The 17,718-nt window shown below is 43.2% G+C and overlaps 1 protein-coding gene across 2 annotated transcripts in view; it reads right to left on the reverse strand.

The window, feature by feature from the left end:
- The window catches only part of brip1 (BRCA1 interacting helicase 1), a 97,185-nt gene that overhangs the window by 18,582 nt on the left and 60,885 nt on the right, over window positions 1–17,718 (reverse strand). For both annotated transcript variants that reach the window (XM_056283391.1, XM_056283390.1), the window contains exon 15: window positions 2,916–3,075. In XM_056283391.1, the coding sequence (XP_056139366.1) occupies window positions 2,916–3,075 (160 nt within the window). The remainder of the gene's footprint in view (window positions 1–2,915; window positions 3,076–17,718) is intronic.

A 17,718-nucleotide genomic window follows, 5' to 3' on the forward strand; every position in this document is an offset into this window, starting at 1 on the left:
TGTCATATGCCTTCTCCAAACCAATAAATACGCAGTGCAATTCTTTATGTCCTTCAATGTATTTTTCAGCCAAAGTCCTCAGTACAAATGTTGCATCTGTTTTACTTCTTCCAGGCATGAATCCAAATTGTTCTTTCCCTATAGCCACTTCCTTCCTAAGTCTCACTCAATCACTCTCTCCCATAACTTAATTGTATGTCCCATCAATTTTACCCCTCTGTAGTTGTTGCAACTTTGAGCATCACCCCTTTTCTTGTAAATTGATACCACTATGCTCTTTCTCCATTCATCTGGCAATTTCCCAGTCTTTATGTTGTTGAAGAGTAGTCAGAAACTCTATGCCAGTATTGCCTAAGTATTTCGAGACTTCTGCTGGTATATTGTCCAGTCCCACAGCTTTTCCATTTTTCATTCGTTACAATGCTTTTATCACTTCAGCCCTTGTAATCTCTCCCACATTCTATTCATTCCTTGGTGGTTCATCTGTCCTTCTTTCTGTTATTCTCCTCATTCATTTGATGACTGAAATAATCCCTCCATCTCTGTAAAATATCCTCATCTTTTGACAGTACTCTTCCATCTGTGTCCTTGATCAGTTTTACTTGTTCAACATCCTTGCATGCTCTGTCTCTGTTTAGCTATTCTATATATATCCTTCTCTCCTTCCTTTGCATCTAGTCTTTTGTACAAGTCCTCGTATGCGCTTGCCCTTGCTATCACCACCGCTCTCTTAAGTTTCTTTCTTTGCTTACTTGTATTCATTCTTGTTTTGCTCATTCTCATTTTTGTCCAGTTTCATTTTGGCCAGCTTTTTCTTTTTTATGCAGCGCCACACTAATTCTTCCCACCACCAACTTTCCTGTCCCTTCTTTTTAACCTTTTGAGATTCTCCTAGCGCTCGCCTGCCTGCTTTCCCTTAGTCCTTCTGCTGTTCTATCCCAATCTAATGGCAATTTATCTCACAACAGCTCTCTTACCTTCATCCTAAAGCTTTCTCTACAAGGTTCCTCTTTGAGCTTCCACCATTTTATCTTCTATGCTGCTGGTCTTTGCACTTTTCTGTGTTTGCTTCTTGTCTTTATTTGGCATATCAGTGGTCTATGTTGTTTTGTTACACACTTGCTTGGTATTACTTTGCAATTTACAGCTTCCCTCAAGCGCTGTTTTCTGCATAAAATGTAGTCTATCAGCATAGTTCTGCTCCACTCTTGTAGGTTACTGTCTGATTTTTTCCTCTTTTTGAAATATGTATTAACTATAAAGCTAACCATGACCTCCTCATCGCCACCATTTCCTTCTCCCACATGTCCATTCAAGTCTGCTCCAATGAAAACTCTTTCATCCCCTGGTATGCCTGCCATTACATTGTCCAGTTGTCTCCCGAAATTCACCTTTTCTTCCTGATCGCAACTCACCCGCGTGCATACTAACTTATTATATTTTTCAATGTCCATACAAATCCAACCTCATCCAAATCAGCCTATCCGATTCCCTCTTTACTTCTATGACTTTCTATTGTAGCTCTCGGTCTAGGATTATTCCGACAACATTCCTTTTACTGTCTGTCCCGTTGTAGTATATCTTACAATCTCCTCCAATCTCTCTTGCCTTGCTTCCTTTCCACTTTGTCTCCTGAACACACATGACTTGTATTCTTCTCATGTTCATCATGTCTATTTCTCTTCCTCTGCTTGCCATTGCCCCAACGTTAAGTGTGGCCATTCTGAAGTCTTTCTTCTTCAGTTGTCTCTTCTCTCTTTTCTGTCTTGCTTGTACCCCCCTCCTCTCCTCCGTCTGTTCCTACATTCCCCAACAGGCGCATAGTTTCCATTAGCACCCTGTGAGGGCACAGCACCAATGGCGGTTGTTGCTAACCAGGGCCTCAACCGATCCGGTATGTCATTCCTGATCTTGTCAATCTGCACAATGATTTGGCAGAACTTTATATCAGATGCCCTTCCTGACAAAACCACTAACCCTATGGACAGGGGCACAGGTAAAGCGCTGCATGCCATCCCAGTATTCATGAACTTATGCCCATGCCTGTCGCACTATACTATTCATGCATTGATAATAGAAAATGAAAGTACAATTTATAGCCATCAGTGTCCATGATATCTGTCTTGGTACACTCAAACAAATCAACCCATTAGTAAACAAGGCCAGCCCGGTAACATCAAAGTGGCTGATCCGGTTTGTCAGGCAAGAGGGTGAGGCACAGAGCAGCAGCATGAGAGAGTGGTCCCTCCTGTCACCCGGAGGTGAGGGAAGCATCAGAGCTGACCTCGATCACCAGTTGAAATTCCCACACGAGATCACCACAACCTTCCTACGGTCAGATATCGTGCTCTGGTCCATCTCTATTAGGATGATCATTATGGCTTAAGTGACTGTTCCATGGAAAGAGGGAATGGAGGGTGCCTTTGAGAGAAATAAGTATACAGAACTGGCAGCCGTGTGCTCACAAGCAGGGTGGAGGGCATTCACCTATCCAGTGGAAGTTGGTTGCACTGAAACATCCACCCAGCGGTTGCTGAAGTCTCTTGGGATCATAGGCTCCAAGCTGAGAAAGGCTCTCAAAGACCTGGCAGAGGAAGTAGAACAAGGGAGCTTCTTGCTCTGAAGCAGCAGGGGGCAGTAGGGAGATGTCCCTGCCACTGCTCCACCAGCTTGAGATGTTCTGGATCTAAAGGAGCGAAACATCAGTGAAGGGTGACTCCCGGCTGACAACCTTGCAAGCCGACACAATGCACTGTTGGAGGTGTGTCAGGCAGAAATGCTCAGCAGGTGGAACCACTTGTGCTCACATCATCACCAGTGCCAAATCTCAACATTCACATCACCTAACTGGCTCTTCAGTGACATAAAGCGGAATCACTTAGTCCTAAATTCATGATAGTACCAGTCTGACTTACTTCTTTCCCCACAGTATTTGATGGCATCATAATATATCTGCAACAAGTCGTCAAAGTCCCCCTTCCCACCACGACGGGGCTCGGTGATCACAGTCTTCCATTTCTCTAGCTTCTCCCAGAGACCCGTGTTTGTCCAGCGATCTCGCAGCTTATCCAGCATCTAATCAAAATACAAAGAGTATATTAGGGAAAATATATCACATTATTGTACAAAACCAGAACACTACTGGAAGCTTAATGTGTCAAACTGGGCAACAGCAGAAACTGTACACAAATGCAGTACATTATAAACAAAATCATTTTGGACGATAAAGCAACAAAGTACTTAATCAGAAACGGTGGATACGAATTCCAACTAAGGCCTCAGGGTAGTCAGAAGAACTTTTAAATTTTACACAAGTGGATCTATGATGCTAAAGAATTGTCAGAAGACAAGGTTGTTTTGAATGAAATGTAGACTTAAAATTCATCATCTAGCAATCGCCTCACCTAACTTCAGATTACATCAACTACCGAATTTTGCAACATTTCATCTTGAAGGAAAGGAAAATCTTTGATAACATGATGATATAAATAAAACAATGTAAAACATCTACTGGTGTGACATGGCAATGAGAATAAAGGCATAAGAGCACACATCTAAACCGTTAAAGAAACAAAATGTCTTTGAACATTCCCTTAATTTCACAGTCTAAATCAACCCAGCTTCAATCCAAGACCCCCCACTTAAAAGACGTGAAACATTGTTTGTATAACTAATATTTTTATGTATATTAGCTGGTAATTTTTTAAAATGTATTTAACCTTTATTTAACCAGGAGGATCCTATTGAGATTACAAACTTACTTTTCAAAGGAGACCTGGCCAAGATAGGCAGCAGCAATTAGAAAGCAGTTACAAAATCACACAGTTGCAAAATTACACATTTGAAAACACGAACACAAGACAATTTTTTTTATAAAAAAGTACATTACAAGCAGATTATAAAAAACAAGTATATGTTGTGAAATCAGCTTCAAGTACTCTCAATTTGGATTTAAAACGGCTCAGTGAGATTAACTGTAAATTTCCAGTCATTCTGCAACATATTCCAGGTTAATGGTGCAGAATGAACAAAAGCCTTTTTACCCAGTTCAGTGCGGGCATATGGAACAGAAAGCAACACATAGCCAAGAGAACGAAAAGAGTAAGGGCCAGCACTTCTCAGTGCAATTATGTCACAAATGTAGGAAGGCAGTAGACTGAGGATTGCCTTATATATAAAAGCATACCAATGACTGAGCCTTCGGGTGCCAAGGCCCTTGGCACTTATCATTTCATCATCGCATTGCAGTGTTTCACATTACATGTACTTGTTTGAAATTTAGGCCTCTAAGTATTCCAGTTTCACCTGTGCCCTTACTTTTTGCAGACATGTTTCCAAAAATGTAAGCAGGATTTGATCACATTGTACACACAACAACATGGTTCTACCCAACTAGTCTTACACAGGTACCTGTATGACAGGTGAGTTAAGAGAGTTCACTGAACCCCCAGAGTGGCCTCAGCAACAACAAAAAAAGATGCATATGGGGGATTTTTAATAACACCAAATTAATTTATTGTAATGCCTTGTTCTAAAATAAAAGAATATACAAACTTAAGCTCTTACGGTGTGACTGTGACTCATCATAAAGCAAACTTCTGAGTAGCTTAATTTTCAGTGCTGTGATACGGGGAGCTGTCCATTCAGCATTTGCGGTCGCTATTTGAAATATGGGTAACACTTTAGTATGGGGAACATAAAAAAACTTAATCAAGATGTCACTTTAGTATGGGGAACATATTCTAAGTAACAAAAACTTAATTTACAGTAATTTAACACTATTAACACTTGTAGTTTTGTGTTTTTTATGTAAGAACAGACCATATTCATTAAGTGTTAGTAAGGGAGAATAACTCTTCTTGTGGTACTACCACCTTATAAAGTCCATACTAAGCAAAGCATATTGAGATGGTACTACTAATAAGCAATAATTCTGAGGCTATAGAGGGAAAACTCATAGTTAATGGCTTACTGGTTGTATAATAAGGCCATGCAGAATAAGGCATTAATGAGTACATAATAATGACCAATTAAGAGCCAATATGTTGCTAATTTGCATGCTAATAAGCACCTAATTAATGGTGACTATGTTCCCCATACTAAAGTGTTACTGAATAAGGCATTAATGAGTACGTAATAATGACCAATTAAGAGCCAATATGTTTCTAATGTGCATGCTAATAAGCACCTAATTAATGGTGACTACGTTCCCCACACTAAAGTGTTACCGAAATATGCCCCCTTGTAGCATTTATTAATGGTAACTATTCATCTACTCATTTCATGTGTGCAGTATTAGAGAGAAAATATTCAATTTTGTTCATTTATACAAAGCCTCTATTGTACACATTTAACTTCCTTGCGTGTCGGTTGTTGCTTCTTAAGTATGTCTTTCACTGAGGCAAAGATCTCAGTTAGCTCTCAGCAGAGGCAGTGGATACTGGTAATATCTGCAGGATCTTCAAGACAGTGTGTATGTTTGGATACAATTCTGCAGTCACAGATTCTGTTATTAACTGCATGCTCACAGTGTGTACTGACATAAAGCTTGCATGTGCCAAGGCCAATTAATAATCTTTGATTCCCCCCCCTTTTCTCCCCAATTGTACCCGTCCAATTACCACTCTTCCGAGCCGTCCCAGTCGCTGATCCACCCCCTCAGCTGATCTGAGGAGGGCTGCAGACTACCACATGCCTCCTCCAATATATGTGGAGTCGCCAGCCGCTTCTTTTCACCTGAAAGTGAGGAGTTTCACCAGGGGACGTAGCATATGGGAGCATCACGCTATTCCCCCCAGTTCCCCTTCCCAACCGAACAGGCGTCCCGACCGACCAGAGGAGGCACTAGTGCAGTGACCAGGACACACACCCACATCCATCCGGCTTCCCACCTGCAGACATGGCCAATTGAGTCTGTAGGGACGCCCGACCAAGCCAGAGGTAACATGGGGATTCGAACCGATGATCCCCATGTTGGTAGGCAACGGAATAGACCGCTACTTTACCCGGACAATAATCTTTGATATTTCACTACAAATATGTTTTTACTGCAAATATAACGTTTAGAAGAGTGCAGGTACACCATGGTGGCTGAAACGCCCATGGCTGAGACTCAATAATTGTTTTTTTGTCTAAATTAGTTCTATTTTCATGGTAGTGAGAAAAAGGTTTTTACAGCATACATTATAATATACAATCATGGATTTTGGTACTATTTCTACTTGAACAAACACTTGTGGATACTTTCAACCAGCATTTGACCAATAGGAAACATATGTTTCAAATCATCCAAGGCCTTTTGACCCCGCTGTGATCTCTGGTGTCACCCAGTGGGGGTCGCACACCCCATGTTGGGAATGGCTGGCTTAAACCATACTCAAATCAATGCATGAAATTATTATGAAAATCTGGAATTTGGAGACAACTGTTGATTAAATTAAATGTTCAGCTGTCCGTGTTAAGGACGAGAAGCTTTATAATCAACAGTGGATCACTTAAGTTCCCCTTCAGGGAACATTGTTGATTTTTCACCGGTGAATGTATGACATACTTTATTTACTTGGTTCATCTTATCTATCAGATATAATGCCTGATGTAACAACCCACCCTCTCTCTGTTAAAATTAAGTCTAGAGGTTATTAAGCCTTTTCTTATCATGCCTCTTTTCTTTGGACGAGTCTTCTAACTAATTTTGTAGTTTCCTCCAAATGTAACAGAAAAACCTACCTTTTCTCACTACTGTCAAACTAGCTGTTATAGCTAAATTAATTGTCCTTTTTTTTCCACCCGAACCCTTATCCCCTTCTGGGATGGTCTCAGTCTAAGGTTATATTAGTCCTTCTACTGGACACTAAATTTCAGGGCCAGTAAAAATAAACACACACACACACACACACACACACACACACACACACACACACACACGTAAGTTCTAAAAATACTCCTAAGAATGGTCTTAAACTTTGTTATACAAGTTAAGAATTTCTTACAGAAGAGTAGGACCTAAGCACTATGGATAAAGATGTTAAAAGCAACTTTCAGCAAAGATTAGCTGTGATTCTGAGCTGTCAATCGCAGTTTAATTCACAACAAACGCAAGTGCCCTAAAAAAAGAACTACAATAATGGCAACCCAAAAAGCCCCCCCTTAAGCCTCCTACAGACTGCGAGTTTAGCAAACCTGTAAGTATTGCAAGCCACACTGCGCGATATGGATCTAATAAACGCGGGTACGACATCAAGTTTGATGTATAGACTGTACGATGATAACACCTACTGAATCGCAGGCTACGACGCAAATCCATAAAAACGTCATCAGTGAGTGTGCCGCGTCAGTGCGCGTAATTAATCTACGCTGCCGGTAGAGCAACATGACGCCAAACAGGAATCCAGTCCTTTCAATAGTCGCTGCAGCTCGTTTTAGCTCGTTTTGTTGAATCCATGGCATTCGGGTCACAGATGCTAACAGCTTGTTTGTTTGTGTTTAGCGTCAGCAAAGATTCTGGGTCGCGTTGATCAGTGTGTCATTCCGTGCTGTATTTCTATTGGTTGGTTAGTAGATGTAGATCATAGCAGCAGTCAGGTTGTGAGATGGTCATCCTAAATTTGTGACTGTCAGACTTTTGCCCCGGGTTATCTTCAGTCGCAAGACCATTAAAACGGCCGTCTTTGAACCTGTCTCACAGTGCGACATAGGACCACCGTTTTGGAGCCACGACCAAAGATATCGCCGCGTTTAGTCATCTCTCGTCTGAGACGGCCCAAATCGCAGTCTGAGGCTTTAGGCACTGAATCAGCCAATATCGGCAAGTATAGGTGGGTCTCCAATAACTTGGCGTCAAGGCTACATCACACTACACATAATTTATATATTAGATTCATTTATGTAGGTTCAAACCGCACACCCCATTGTGTTTTATTATCCCCTACATAGACCACTCTGCCATATTTTTGTCGATTAACCTACTTATGGTGCATTCAAAATTGCTGATTTTGTAACACCTGAAACAGTAATTCAATAACCTTAATTGCATAAATAAAAAAAAAGTGCAATGGAACAGCGGCTAATTGGGTTTTCCGATAGGTCTCCATTAAGAGTTCCAGTATCTATGCCACACCACCCGAAATTGATTGACAGCTGTATATTTATCCAAAGGCTCAGTATCACAGGCTAAGAATGGAATCAACAAGACGAGTCCAACTTGTCCTAAGAACTGTGGAAAAAATACAAAAAAATAATCAGCACAAAATAAAATTTAAAAATTAACAAAAAAACCTCTATACCAAGGCAATACAAATCAATATGAATGTAAAAAGACTACTGAAAAGGCTACACAACGGCGTTAAAAAGGCTTAGTGCTGATGCACATCGGTGTGTATTTTTAACCATTACGCAGCCCTTTCAGGAAAGGCTTTTTATTATTTGTGTGGAAGAGTGTTTTGCCTTGGAGTATTTATATATATATACATTCAGCTGTTTAGTCAGACCCTTCCTCAAAAGAGCAGATTATATCAGCCAAGTAGATTAAGAAACTGTGCTTATTGCATCGGGCTGTACAGTCAAATTACAGACTGAAACAAAAAAGTAAAACTTTGGATAAATTTTGCAGTGCATAATAGGGTGCATTTCGATACACAATAGGGTGCATTTGGCCACTACTTGCCCAACTGTTCTGATAGAACTAAGGTTTCTTTGCTTTCCTACAGTTGATCCACTTAAACTCCCCTTCTGTAACAAAATCACTGTTGCTTCACTATTGTTAGTGCAAAAAGTCAGCGACTCTCAGGGGAGTAACATTGATCTAAAAGCCCTCTCCCTTGCAGGGCTCTACTCATGTCTGTGCTGTGCAGATTTTATCCTTGAATAAGCATGGCTTCACAATCAAAGAGCATATTCACTGGCTCGGAAATGTGTTAGAAGGGTCAAGTAGAAGTTCTTATTTTAGTCAGCAGAAAACTTCTCACAACAGCCTACAAGTTTCATGGTGAAAGGCCTGAGTTCCACGTAGTTGGGCCAGTTGAATAGAAGGGTGAGGTGAATATTAAAGGTCTTGTCCGTAAGTGTGCACCTGACCATTTACCTCTGCAAACAGGCAAATCCAGTTCTAAGTGAAAACAAACATACAACTCAGAGAGGAAACGCCATCTTTCAGGTTTATGCAACACAGAAGACAGAACATGAAAGCAAACATTAGTACGGCGCTGATAGTTCCTCGCATGCCAGTGTGACTACCTCACAAATGTGAAATGAAGCATGAGGCAGATTTCATCAGGTCAGTGCCTCCTGAAGCAAGTAAGGCCAGGAAGTTCCCATCAATAAAACATAACACATTCGCTAAAGATGCAGTGTTACATTGACAAGGGCCCCCTTACATGTGCCTCCAACTCGCAAAACTGTTTGTCCCACAACTGCTTTTCTCCCTTATCTTGACCAAAGAATGAATTATTCATGTTATGTAGGCAGATCTGCCACTAAACAAAACAGCTGTTATCTGCCAGGCCACATTTGGAAAGAAGCTGATTCCACAAGGAGAAAAAGCCGGGGGCAAATTGCTCTCACTGATAAAACTGATCAGATGGGGGAAAGGATTCAGTTTCTTGGATCAGTCTCAATTAGCCAAAATTATTAAATATTTCAGTTTAAGAGCCTGGAGAGGTGGAGGTATGCACTGGAGAGAAGAGGAATGAAAGTCAGTAGGAGCAAGACGGAATACCTATGCATGAATGAGAGGGAGGACAGTGGAATGGTGAGGATGCAAGGAGTAGAGGTTGACGAAGGCATATGAGTTTAAATACTTGGGATCAACTGTCCAAACTAACGGGGAGTGCAAAAGAGAGGTGAAGAAGACAGCGCAGGCAGGGTGGAGTGGGTGGAGGAGTGTCAGGAGTGATTTGTGACAGAAGGGTGCCAGCAAGAATAAAAGGGAAGGTTTACAAGATGGTTGTGAGACCAGCTATGTTATATAGTTTGGAGACAGTGGCACTGAAAAGACAGGAGGTGGAGCTGGAGGCGGCAGAGTTGAAGATGCTAAGATTTTCATTGGGCATGATGATGGAGGACAGGATTAGGAATGGTTAAATTAGAGGGACTGCTCAGGTTGGACGGTTTGGAGACAAAGCAAGAGAGGCAAGATTGAGATGGCTTTGACATGTGTAGAGGAGAGATGCTGGGTGTACTGGGGGAAGGATGCTGAATATGGAGCTGCCAGGGAAGAGGAAAAGAGGAAGGCCAAAGAGGAGGTTTATGAATGTGGTGAGGGAGGACATGCAGGTGGCTGGTGTGACAGAGGAAGATGCAGAGGACAGGAAGACATGGAAACGGATGATCCGCTGTGGCGACCCCTAACAGGAGCAGCCAAAAGTAGTAGTAGTAGTAGTAGTTCATTTTAAGAATGACAGGTAATCTGGCAATAACTCAAGCATATGTTATGTAACCTGCTGATAAAACACCAGAGCTCTCTAAAGAAAGGTACACATGCAGGCATTTTAAGGTTTCTTTTGTTAAGTTGTTTATATTCGTCCAAGGTGTCATTTGTAAAGCTTGGCGATTTGGGGGCAAAACACAATCCCGTGCCACTCCAGGTTAGCCTTTAGGTCAGAGCTCCTGTAATGTTGCCGTAGGCCTCTTGGCAGCCTCCTTGACCACGTTTCTCCTCATCTTCTCATCAATTTAGGAGGGACGTCCTGTTTTTGGTAATGTCACTGTTGTCATATTTTCTCCACTTGTTGATTGTCTTCACTGTGTTCCATGGTATATTCAATACCTGGAAATTCTTTTGTACCAGTCTCCCGGTCGATACCTTTCAACAATGAGATCCCGTTCATGCTTTGTAAGCTCTTTGTGGACCATGGCTTTTGCAGTTGATGCAACCAAGCTGTCACAAAAATCCTACAGGAACAGCTGAACTTTATTTGGGGTTAATCAGTCATTTTATTTGATGGCAGGTGTATACCAACTACTATTTAACATTAGTTTGAATGTGATGGGTTAATTCCAAACACCGCCACATCCCCAATTAAAGCCCACTGAGGCAAATTTGTAATTTGTGATATTGGGCTATTTTCCCCAAAAAATGTTTGATTGTTTTTCACCTTATTTTCATAGGTTGCAGTTTCACATTAAGGGTGGAAAAAGTTCTGACATGACTTATCTTGGCTTAATTTTTTTTACATCACAAAAACCTGCCAATTTAACGGGGGTGCGAAGATTATACATTCAAAATGCACATGCTCCTGGATGCAGCAAAAAGTTTCCATCTGTAGCTTACAATGCCAGTGGGTTTTAAATTTAGAATTTTTAATTTAGGAAAATTACAGATTACATCTTTGAAAAATAATTGATGGATCAGAGTCGTGTTTATTGGCCATGTAGGTTTGCACATACATGGAATTTGACTCAGGTTTCATGTCTCTCTCAGTGTACTTAACATAAAATAACAACACTACAACACAACAATCTTCAGATATACACTACCGTTCAAAAGTTTGGGATCACCCAAACAATTTTGTGTTTTCCATGAAAAGTCACACTTATTCACCACCATATGTTGTGAAATGAATAGAAAATAGAGTCAAGACATTGACAAGGTTAGAAATAATGATTTGTATTTGAAATAAGATTTTTTTTACATCAAACTTTGCTTTCGTCAAAGAATCCTCCATTTGCAGCAATTACAGCATTGCAGACCTTTGGCATTCTAGCTGTTAATTTGTTGAGGTAATCTGGAGAAATTGCACCCCACGCTTCCAGAAGCAGCTCCCACAAGTTGGATTGGTTGGATGGGCACTTCTTTGAGCAGATTGAGTTTCTGGAGCATCACATTTGTGGGGTCAATTAAACGCTCAAAATGGCCAGAAAAAGAGAACTTTCATCTGAAACTCGACAGTCTATTCTTGTTCTTAGAAATGAAGGCTATTCCATGCGAGAAATTGCTAAGAAATTGAAGATTTCCTACACCGGTGAGTACTACTCCCTTCAGAGGACAGGTACTATTTAATGAAGATGCCAGTTGGGGACCTGTGAGGCGTCTGTTTCTCAAACTAGAGACTCTAATGTACTTATCTTCTTGCTCAGTTGTGCAACGCGGCCTCCCACTTCTTTTTCTACTCTGGTTAGAGCCTGTTTGTGCTGTCCTCTGAAGGGAGTAGTACACACCGGTGTAGGAAATGTTCAATTTCTTAGCAATTTCTCGCATGGAATAGCCTTCATTTCTAAGAACAAGAATAGACTGTCGAGTTTCAGATGAAAGTTCTCTTTTTCTGGCCATTTTGAGCGTTTAATTGACCCCACAAATGTGATGCTCCAGAAACTCAATCTGCTCAAAGAAGTGCCCATCCAACCAATCCAACTTGTGGGAGCTGCTTCTGGAAGCGTGGGGTGCAATTTCTCCAGATTACCTCAACAAATTAACAGCTAGAATGCCAAAGGTCTGCAATGCTGTAAGTGCTGCAAATGGAGGATTCTTTGACGAAAGCAAAGTTTGATGTAAAAAAAATCTTATTTCAAATACAAATCATTATTTCTAACCTTGTCAATGTCTTGACTCTATTTTCTATTCATTTCACAACATATGGTGGTGAATAAGTGTGACTTTTCATGGAAAACACAAAATTGTTTGGGTGATCCCAAACTTTTGAACGGTAGTGTATACACAAGGATTGGCTTATCCAGGTGACATAAGAGGTGATAAAGTGCAATGGTGCAGAGAATATATCCAAGATGCTAAAATATATATTAGCAGGTTACTTACATACATGCCTGGGGTAGATGGGCATGACAGAGCGTACCAGTATACGTACAATGTACAGTACAGTATATACAACATGGTTGATTTATTTGACAGTGTTAAGCATTCATCTGAATGACAGCCTGCAGAAAGAAACCGTTTTAATATCTGGTTGTTTTGGTGTACAGTGTTCTGTAGCGCCTGCTAGATGGGAGGATGTTGGATGTCCACCCGAGGTCCTGGGAGATTGTGGACACAGAAATATGTAGGTTTTCACCGTAGACACTGTGCTGTTGAGTATGAGGGGGGGCAGTGTTGCGGGATTCCTCCTGAAGTCCACTGCCATCTCCATTGTTTTGAGCGTGTTCAGCTCCAGGTTGTTATGGCCGCACCAGAGGGCCAGCTGATCAACCTCCCGTCTATATGCAGACTCGTCACCCTCCCAGATAAGGCCAACGATGGTTTTGTTGTCCACAAACTTCAGGAGTTTAACAGACAGGTCACCTGAAGTGCAGTAGTTTGTGTAGAGGAAGAAGAGTAGAGGGGAGAGCACACATCCCTGGGGGGGGGGGGGGGGGGTCCACAGTGCTGATTGTCTGGGTGCTGAGTGTGATTTTCCCCAGCCTTGCCTGCTGCCTCCTGTCTGTCAGTAAGTTTTTAATCCACTGGCAAATGGGGACTGGTACAGTGAGCCAGGCGAGTTTGGAGTGGAGGATGTCTGGGATGATGGTGTTGAACACTGAGCTGAAGTTCACAAACAGGACCCTTGCCTATGTCCCTGGGGAGTCGAGGTGTGGAAGATGTAGTGCAATCCCATGTTGACTGCATCATCCACTGATCTGTTTACTCGGTAGGCAAACTACAGGGGGATTGAGGGGTTGAGCAGGGGGCCTGTGATTTTCTTCAGGTGGGCCAACACCACTCTCTCAAAGGATTTCATGACCACTGACATTACGGCAATGAGCCTGTGCTCCTTTAATCTTGTGATATGGGATTTCTTGGCGACCGGGATGATAGTGGAGCTCTTGAAGCAGGAGGGGACTTCACACAGCTCCAGTGATCTGTTGGAAGATCAGTGTGAAAATGGGAGCCAGCTGGCCAACACAGACTTTAAGACAGGAGGGTGAGAGACCATCCAGACTTCGTGCCTTCCTGGTCTTCGGTCTCTGGAAGAGCTGGCGCACGTCCTCAACACAGCTCCTGAGTGCTGGTGGGGGTTCGGTGGGTAGGGGAGAGTGCAGTTGGTTATGTATTATGGCCAGAGAAGGTGAGGGGTGTGAAAGTTTGCTTTTCAAACCTGTAGTAAACCTGCAGCATTTAGGTTCAAATCCCCGTGTTACCTCCGGCTTGGTCGGGCATCCCTACAGACACAATTGCCTGTGTCTGTGGGTGGGAAGCCAGATGTGGGTATGTGTCTTGGTCGCTGCACTAGCACTTCCTCTGGTTGGTCAGGGCACCTGTTCAGGGGGGAGGGGGAATTGGGGGGAATAGCGTGATCCTCCCACGTGCTACGTCCCCCTGGCAAAACTCCTCACTGTCAGGTGAAAAGAAGCCGCTGGCGACTCCACATGTATCAGAGGATGCATGTGGTAATCTGCAGCCCTCCCCAGATTGGCAGAGGGGGTGGAGCAGAGATTAGGATGGCTTGTAAGAGAGGGGTAATTTGCCAGATACAATTAGGGAGGGGGAAAAAAAGGGGGGGACAACCATTTAGGTCATCAGCCAGTTGATGGTTCTCTGCAGTGTGGGGGATGGTCTCCTGTAGTTGATAACGTCTTTGAAACCACTCCGGACTGATGATGGGTCGATGGCAGAAAACCTGTTTTTCAACTTTTCAGAGTAGCACTTTTTTTGCCATATTGACCTCCTTTGTGAGTGTATTTCTGGCTTTGTTATATTGGATCTCATCTCCACTCCCGTAGGCTTCCTCTTTGGCCTGATGAAGCTGCCTGAGTTTTGCTGTGAACCAGGGCTTATGGTTTTTAAAGGTACAGAAGGTTTTGGTGGGCACACGTCATCACAAAAGCTGATGTAAGATATTACAGTGTCAGTAAGTTCATCCAGGTCTGTAGATACAGACTCAAAAAAACTGCAGTCAGTGCAGTCGAGGCAGGCCTGGAGCTCCAGTTTGTACTCATTGGTCCATTTCCTCACAGTTTTAACCACAGGCTTTGCAGGTCTGTAGGTTGGGATCAGATGAATCAGACAGTGATCAGAGTCCCAGGGCTGCATGGGAGACAAAGCAATAGGCGTCCTTTAATATTGTGTAGCAATGATCAAGAGGGTTTTTGTCTCTGATGGAACATTTAATATGCTGTCTGTATTTTGGCAGTTCGTGGCTGAGGTGTGCTGTTAAAATCCCCAGCAATAATGAGTAGGGAGTCTGGATATTTGCACTCCATGTCTGTAATTTGATGAGCCAGGTGTTTTAATGCCTCTTTAACACAGGCCTGGGGTGGGATACAGACACCAACCAGAAAAAATGATGAATATTCCCACGGTGAGTAGGCAGAGATCGTTTGGACATGTGTGGAGGAGAGATGCTGGGTATATTGGGAGAAGGATGCTGAATATGGAGCTGCCAGGGAAGAGGAAAAGAGGAAGGCTGAAGAGGAGGTTTATGGATGTGGTGACAGAGGACATGCGGGTGGCTGGTGTGACAGAGGAAGATGCAGAGGACAGGAAGAGATGGAAACGGATGATCCGCTGTGGCGATCCCTAATGGGAGCAGCTGAAAGTAGTAGAAGTAGTAGATTCCCACGGTGAGTAGAATGGTTTACAGTCAATGAAAAAGGTCTCTAAGTGAGGGCTACATGATTTCTTTAACACTGCTATCCGTACCCCCCCCCCCCCCCCCGATAGCACCATTTTGCAGTCTGTCCGGAGGAGTTGGAACTGCAGCAGATGAAGTGTACTGTCCGTGATATGCTCACTAAGCCAGGTTTCAGTGAGACACAGGGTGGCAGATCTGGAAAAGTCCCGAGTTTTTTTCCGTTTAGGAGTAGCAGTTCATCCATTTTGTTGGTCAGAGAGCGGACATTTGCCAGGTGGATTGACAGGAGTGCAGCTAGTTCTTTACTGTCCATCATTCAGCCACCATTCAAATCGATGACTTCTGATCTCCATCAAAACTTCAGTGTGAAAGATGTGACCACGGCATACACGGAGGTACTAGATGGCGAACATCTTCTGGATGAAGGCATCATTACCAATACTGAACAAAAGTTCGTTTGAAAATTCAAACGACTCATTTACTCATCATGTCAGCTTTATTGGCCGAGTGTGCCTGTGCTCATGAGGAATTTGACTCCGGTACACAGCAGCTTCTAGCACTTGCAGACTCACACAGCAAAAAAGAAAAGACAAACAACAAAGGAAAAAAAAAAACAGAAGGATAGCCTGGCGGCCTGTCCAGAGTGTCTCCCTGCCTGCCGCCCAATGACTGATGGAATAGGCTCCAGCATCCCCACGACCCTGAGAGCAGGATGAGCAGTTCAGATAATGGATGGATGGATGGAATAAATGGAACAACAACAGGACATTGGAGGCAAGCATTTATGCACAACAGGTATGCTGCTACTATACAGAGTTTTGTTATGGTTGAGTAATCAACTAATCAATCAACAACATATGCCCATATATTTTACCACATTGCTTATATACTATTCTGCCCATATACACTATACCATATACCGTACCACAACCAATCATGCCCATATACAATGCTACATACTCTGATTTGGAGACAAAGCAAGAGAAACAAGATTGAGATGGTTTGGACATGTGTGGAAGAGAGATGCTGGGTTATTGGGAGGAGGATGCTGAAGATGGCGCTGCCAGGGGAGAAGAAAATAGGAAGGCCGAAGAGGAGGTTTATGGATGTGGTGAGGGAGGACATGCAGGCGGCTGGCATGACAGAGGAAGATGCAGAGGACAGGACAAGATAGAAACGGACGATCCGTTGTGGCGACCCCTAACAGGAATGGCCAAAAGTAATGGTAGTAGTAGATACTCCCACTATATTATCTTATGTACCATAAATACACACTATATATTCACCTACCATCCACCTCACAACTACATATATTATATACCTATGTTATGACCACAGCAATAACTGTAACCAGTATATAGTAGTTCAATGTGTATTTACAATTTTACACAAACATTTGTATTGCACATCTGGTTTAAAGAGGTAATTAACATCGTAGATATGTAGGTGAGAAATCTTGACCAGAAGGGCCTGTTTACAAAGTGTCATATTTACATAATAATTGTCCATTATTGTACTGTTTGTTGTGGTTCGGAAAGGGACCAGTGCAGGGGTCCGGCAGGGTCAAGCCCGTAGGCACATTTATTTATATTCAGGGAAGGGAAATGCAGGATGTGTATGGTGCAACTAGAGTCCTGGATGCGGGGTGTGTAAAAGACTATGTGTTTGTGTGCAGGGTGAGTGTGGTGCGTGTGTGCAGGAACGTAAATGACTGGAGGGTGTTTGTGCGTGTGCGTGCTGGTGAAGCGCAAGTCCACGAGTAGAGGTTCTGCGGGAGGCAGCGTGGGAGCACAAGGGAGGGGTCCGAGGAACACAAGGGACGCTAGGAAGACAGAGCCCGAGAAGCACCGGGGGTTCGTACTAGATGGCACAATTTGGCACTGATTGCACGTCAGCGTCTTCTCTTATAGCTGGCTGCAGATTGGCTTCAGGTGCGCTGATTTCCGATGAGCCTCTGGTGCGTGTCTGCGCTCTCAACGAGCGCGCTGATTGAACCCTGCCGGTAGACTCAGGCAGAGACGCGCCTTGCGTCTGGACCACAACAGTACCCCCCCTCCTACGGGAGCCACCGGGCGACCGTCCAGGGGCGTCAGGGTGTTCCAGGTAGAAGTCCGAAAGGAGGGCAGGGTCAGCGATGTAAGACCGGGGCACCCAGCTCTGGTCTTCCGGACCGTAGCCCTCCCAGTTCACCAGGTACTGGAAGCCCCTCCCACGGCGGCGG

The sequence above is a fragment of the Lampris incognitus genome, chromosome 7 (genome assembly GCF_029633865.1).
Source record: "Lampris incognitus isolate fLamInc1 chromosome 7, fLamInc1.hap2, whole genome shotgun sequence".
NCBI classification, from domain to species: Eukaryota; Metazoa; Chordata; class Actinopteri; order Lampriformes; family Lampridae; genus Lampris; species Lampris incognitus.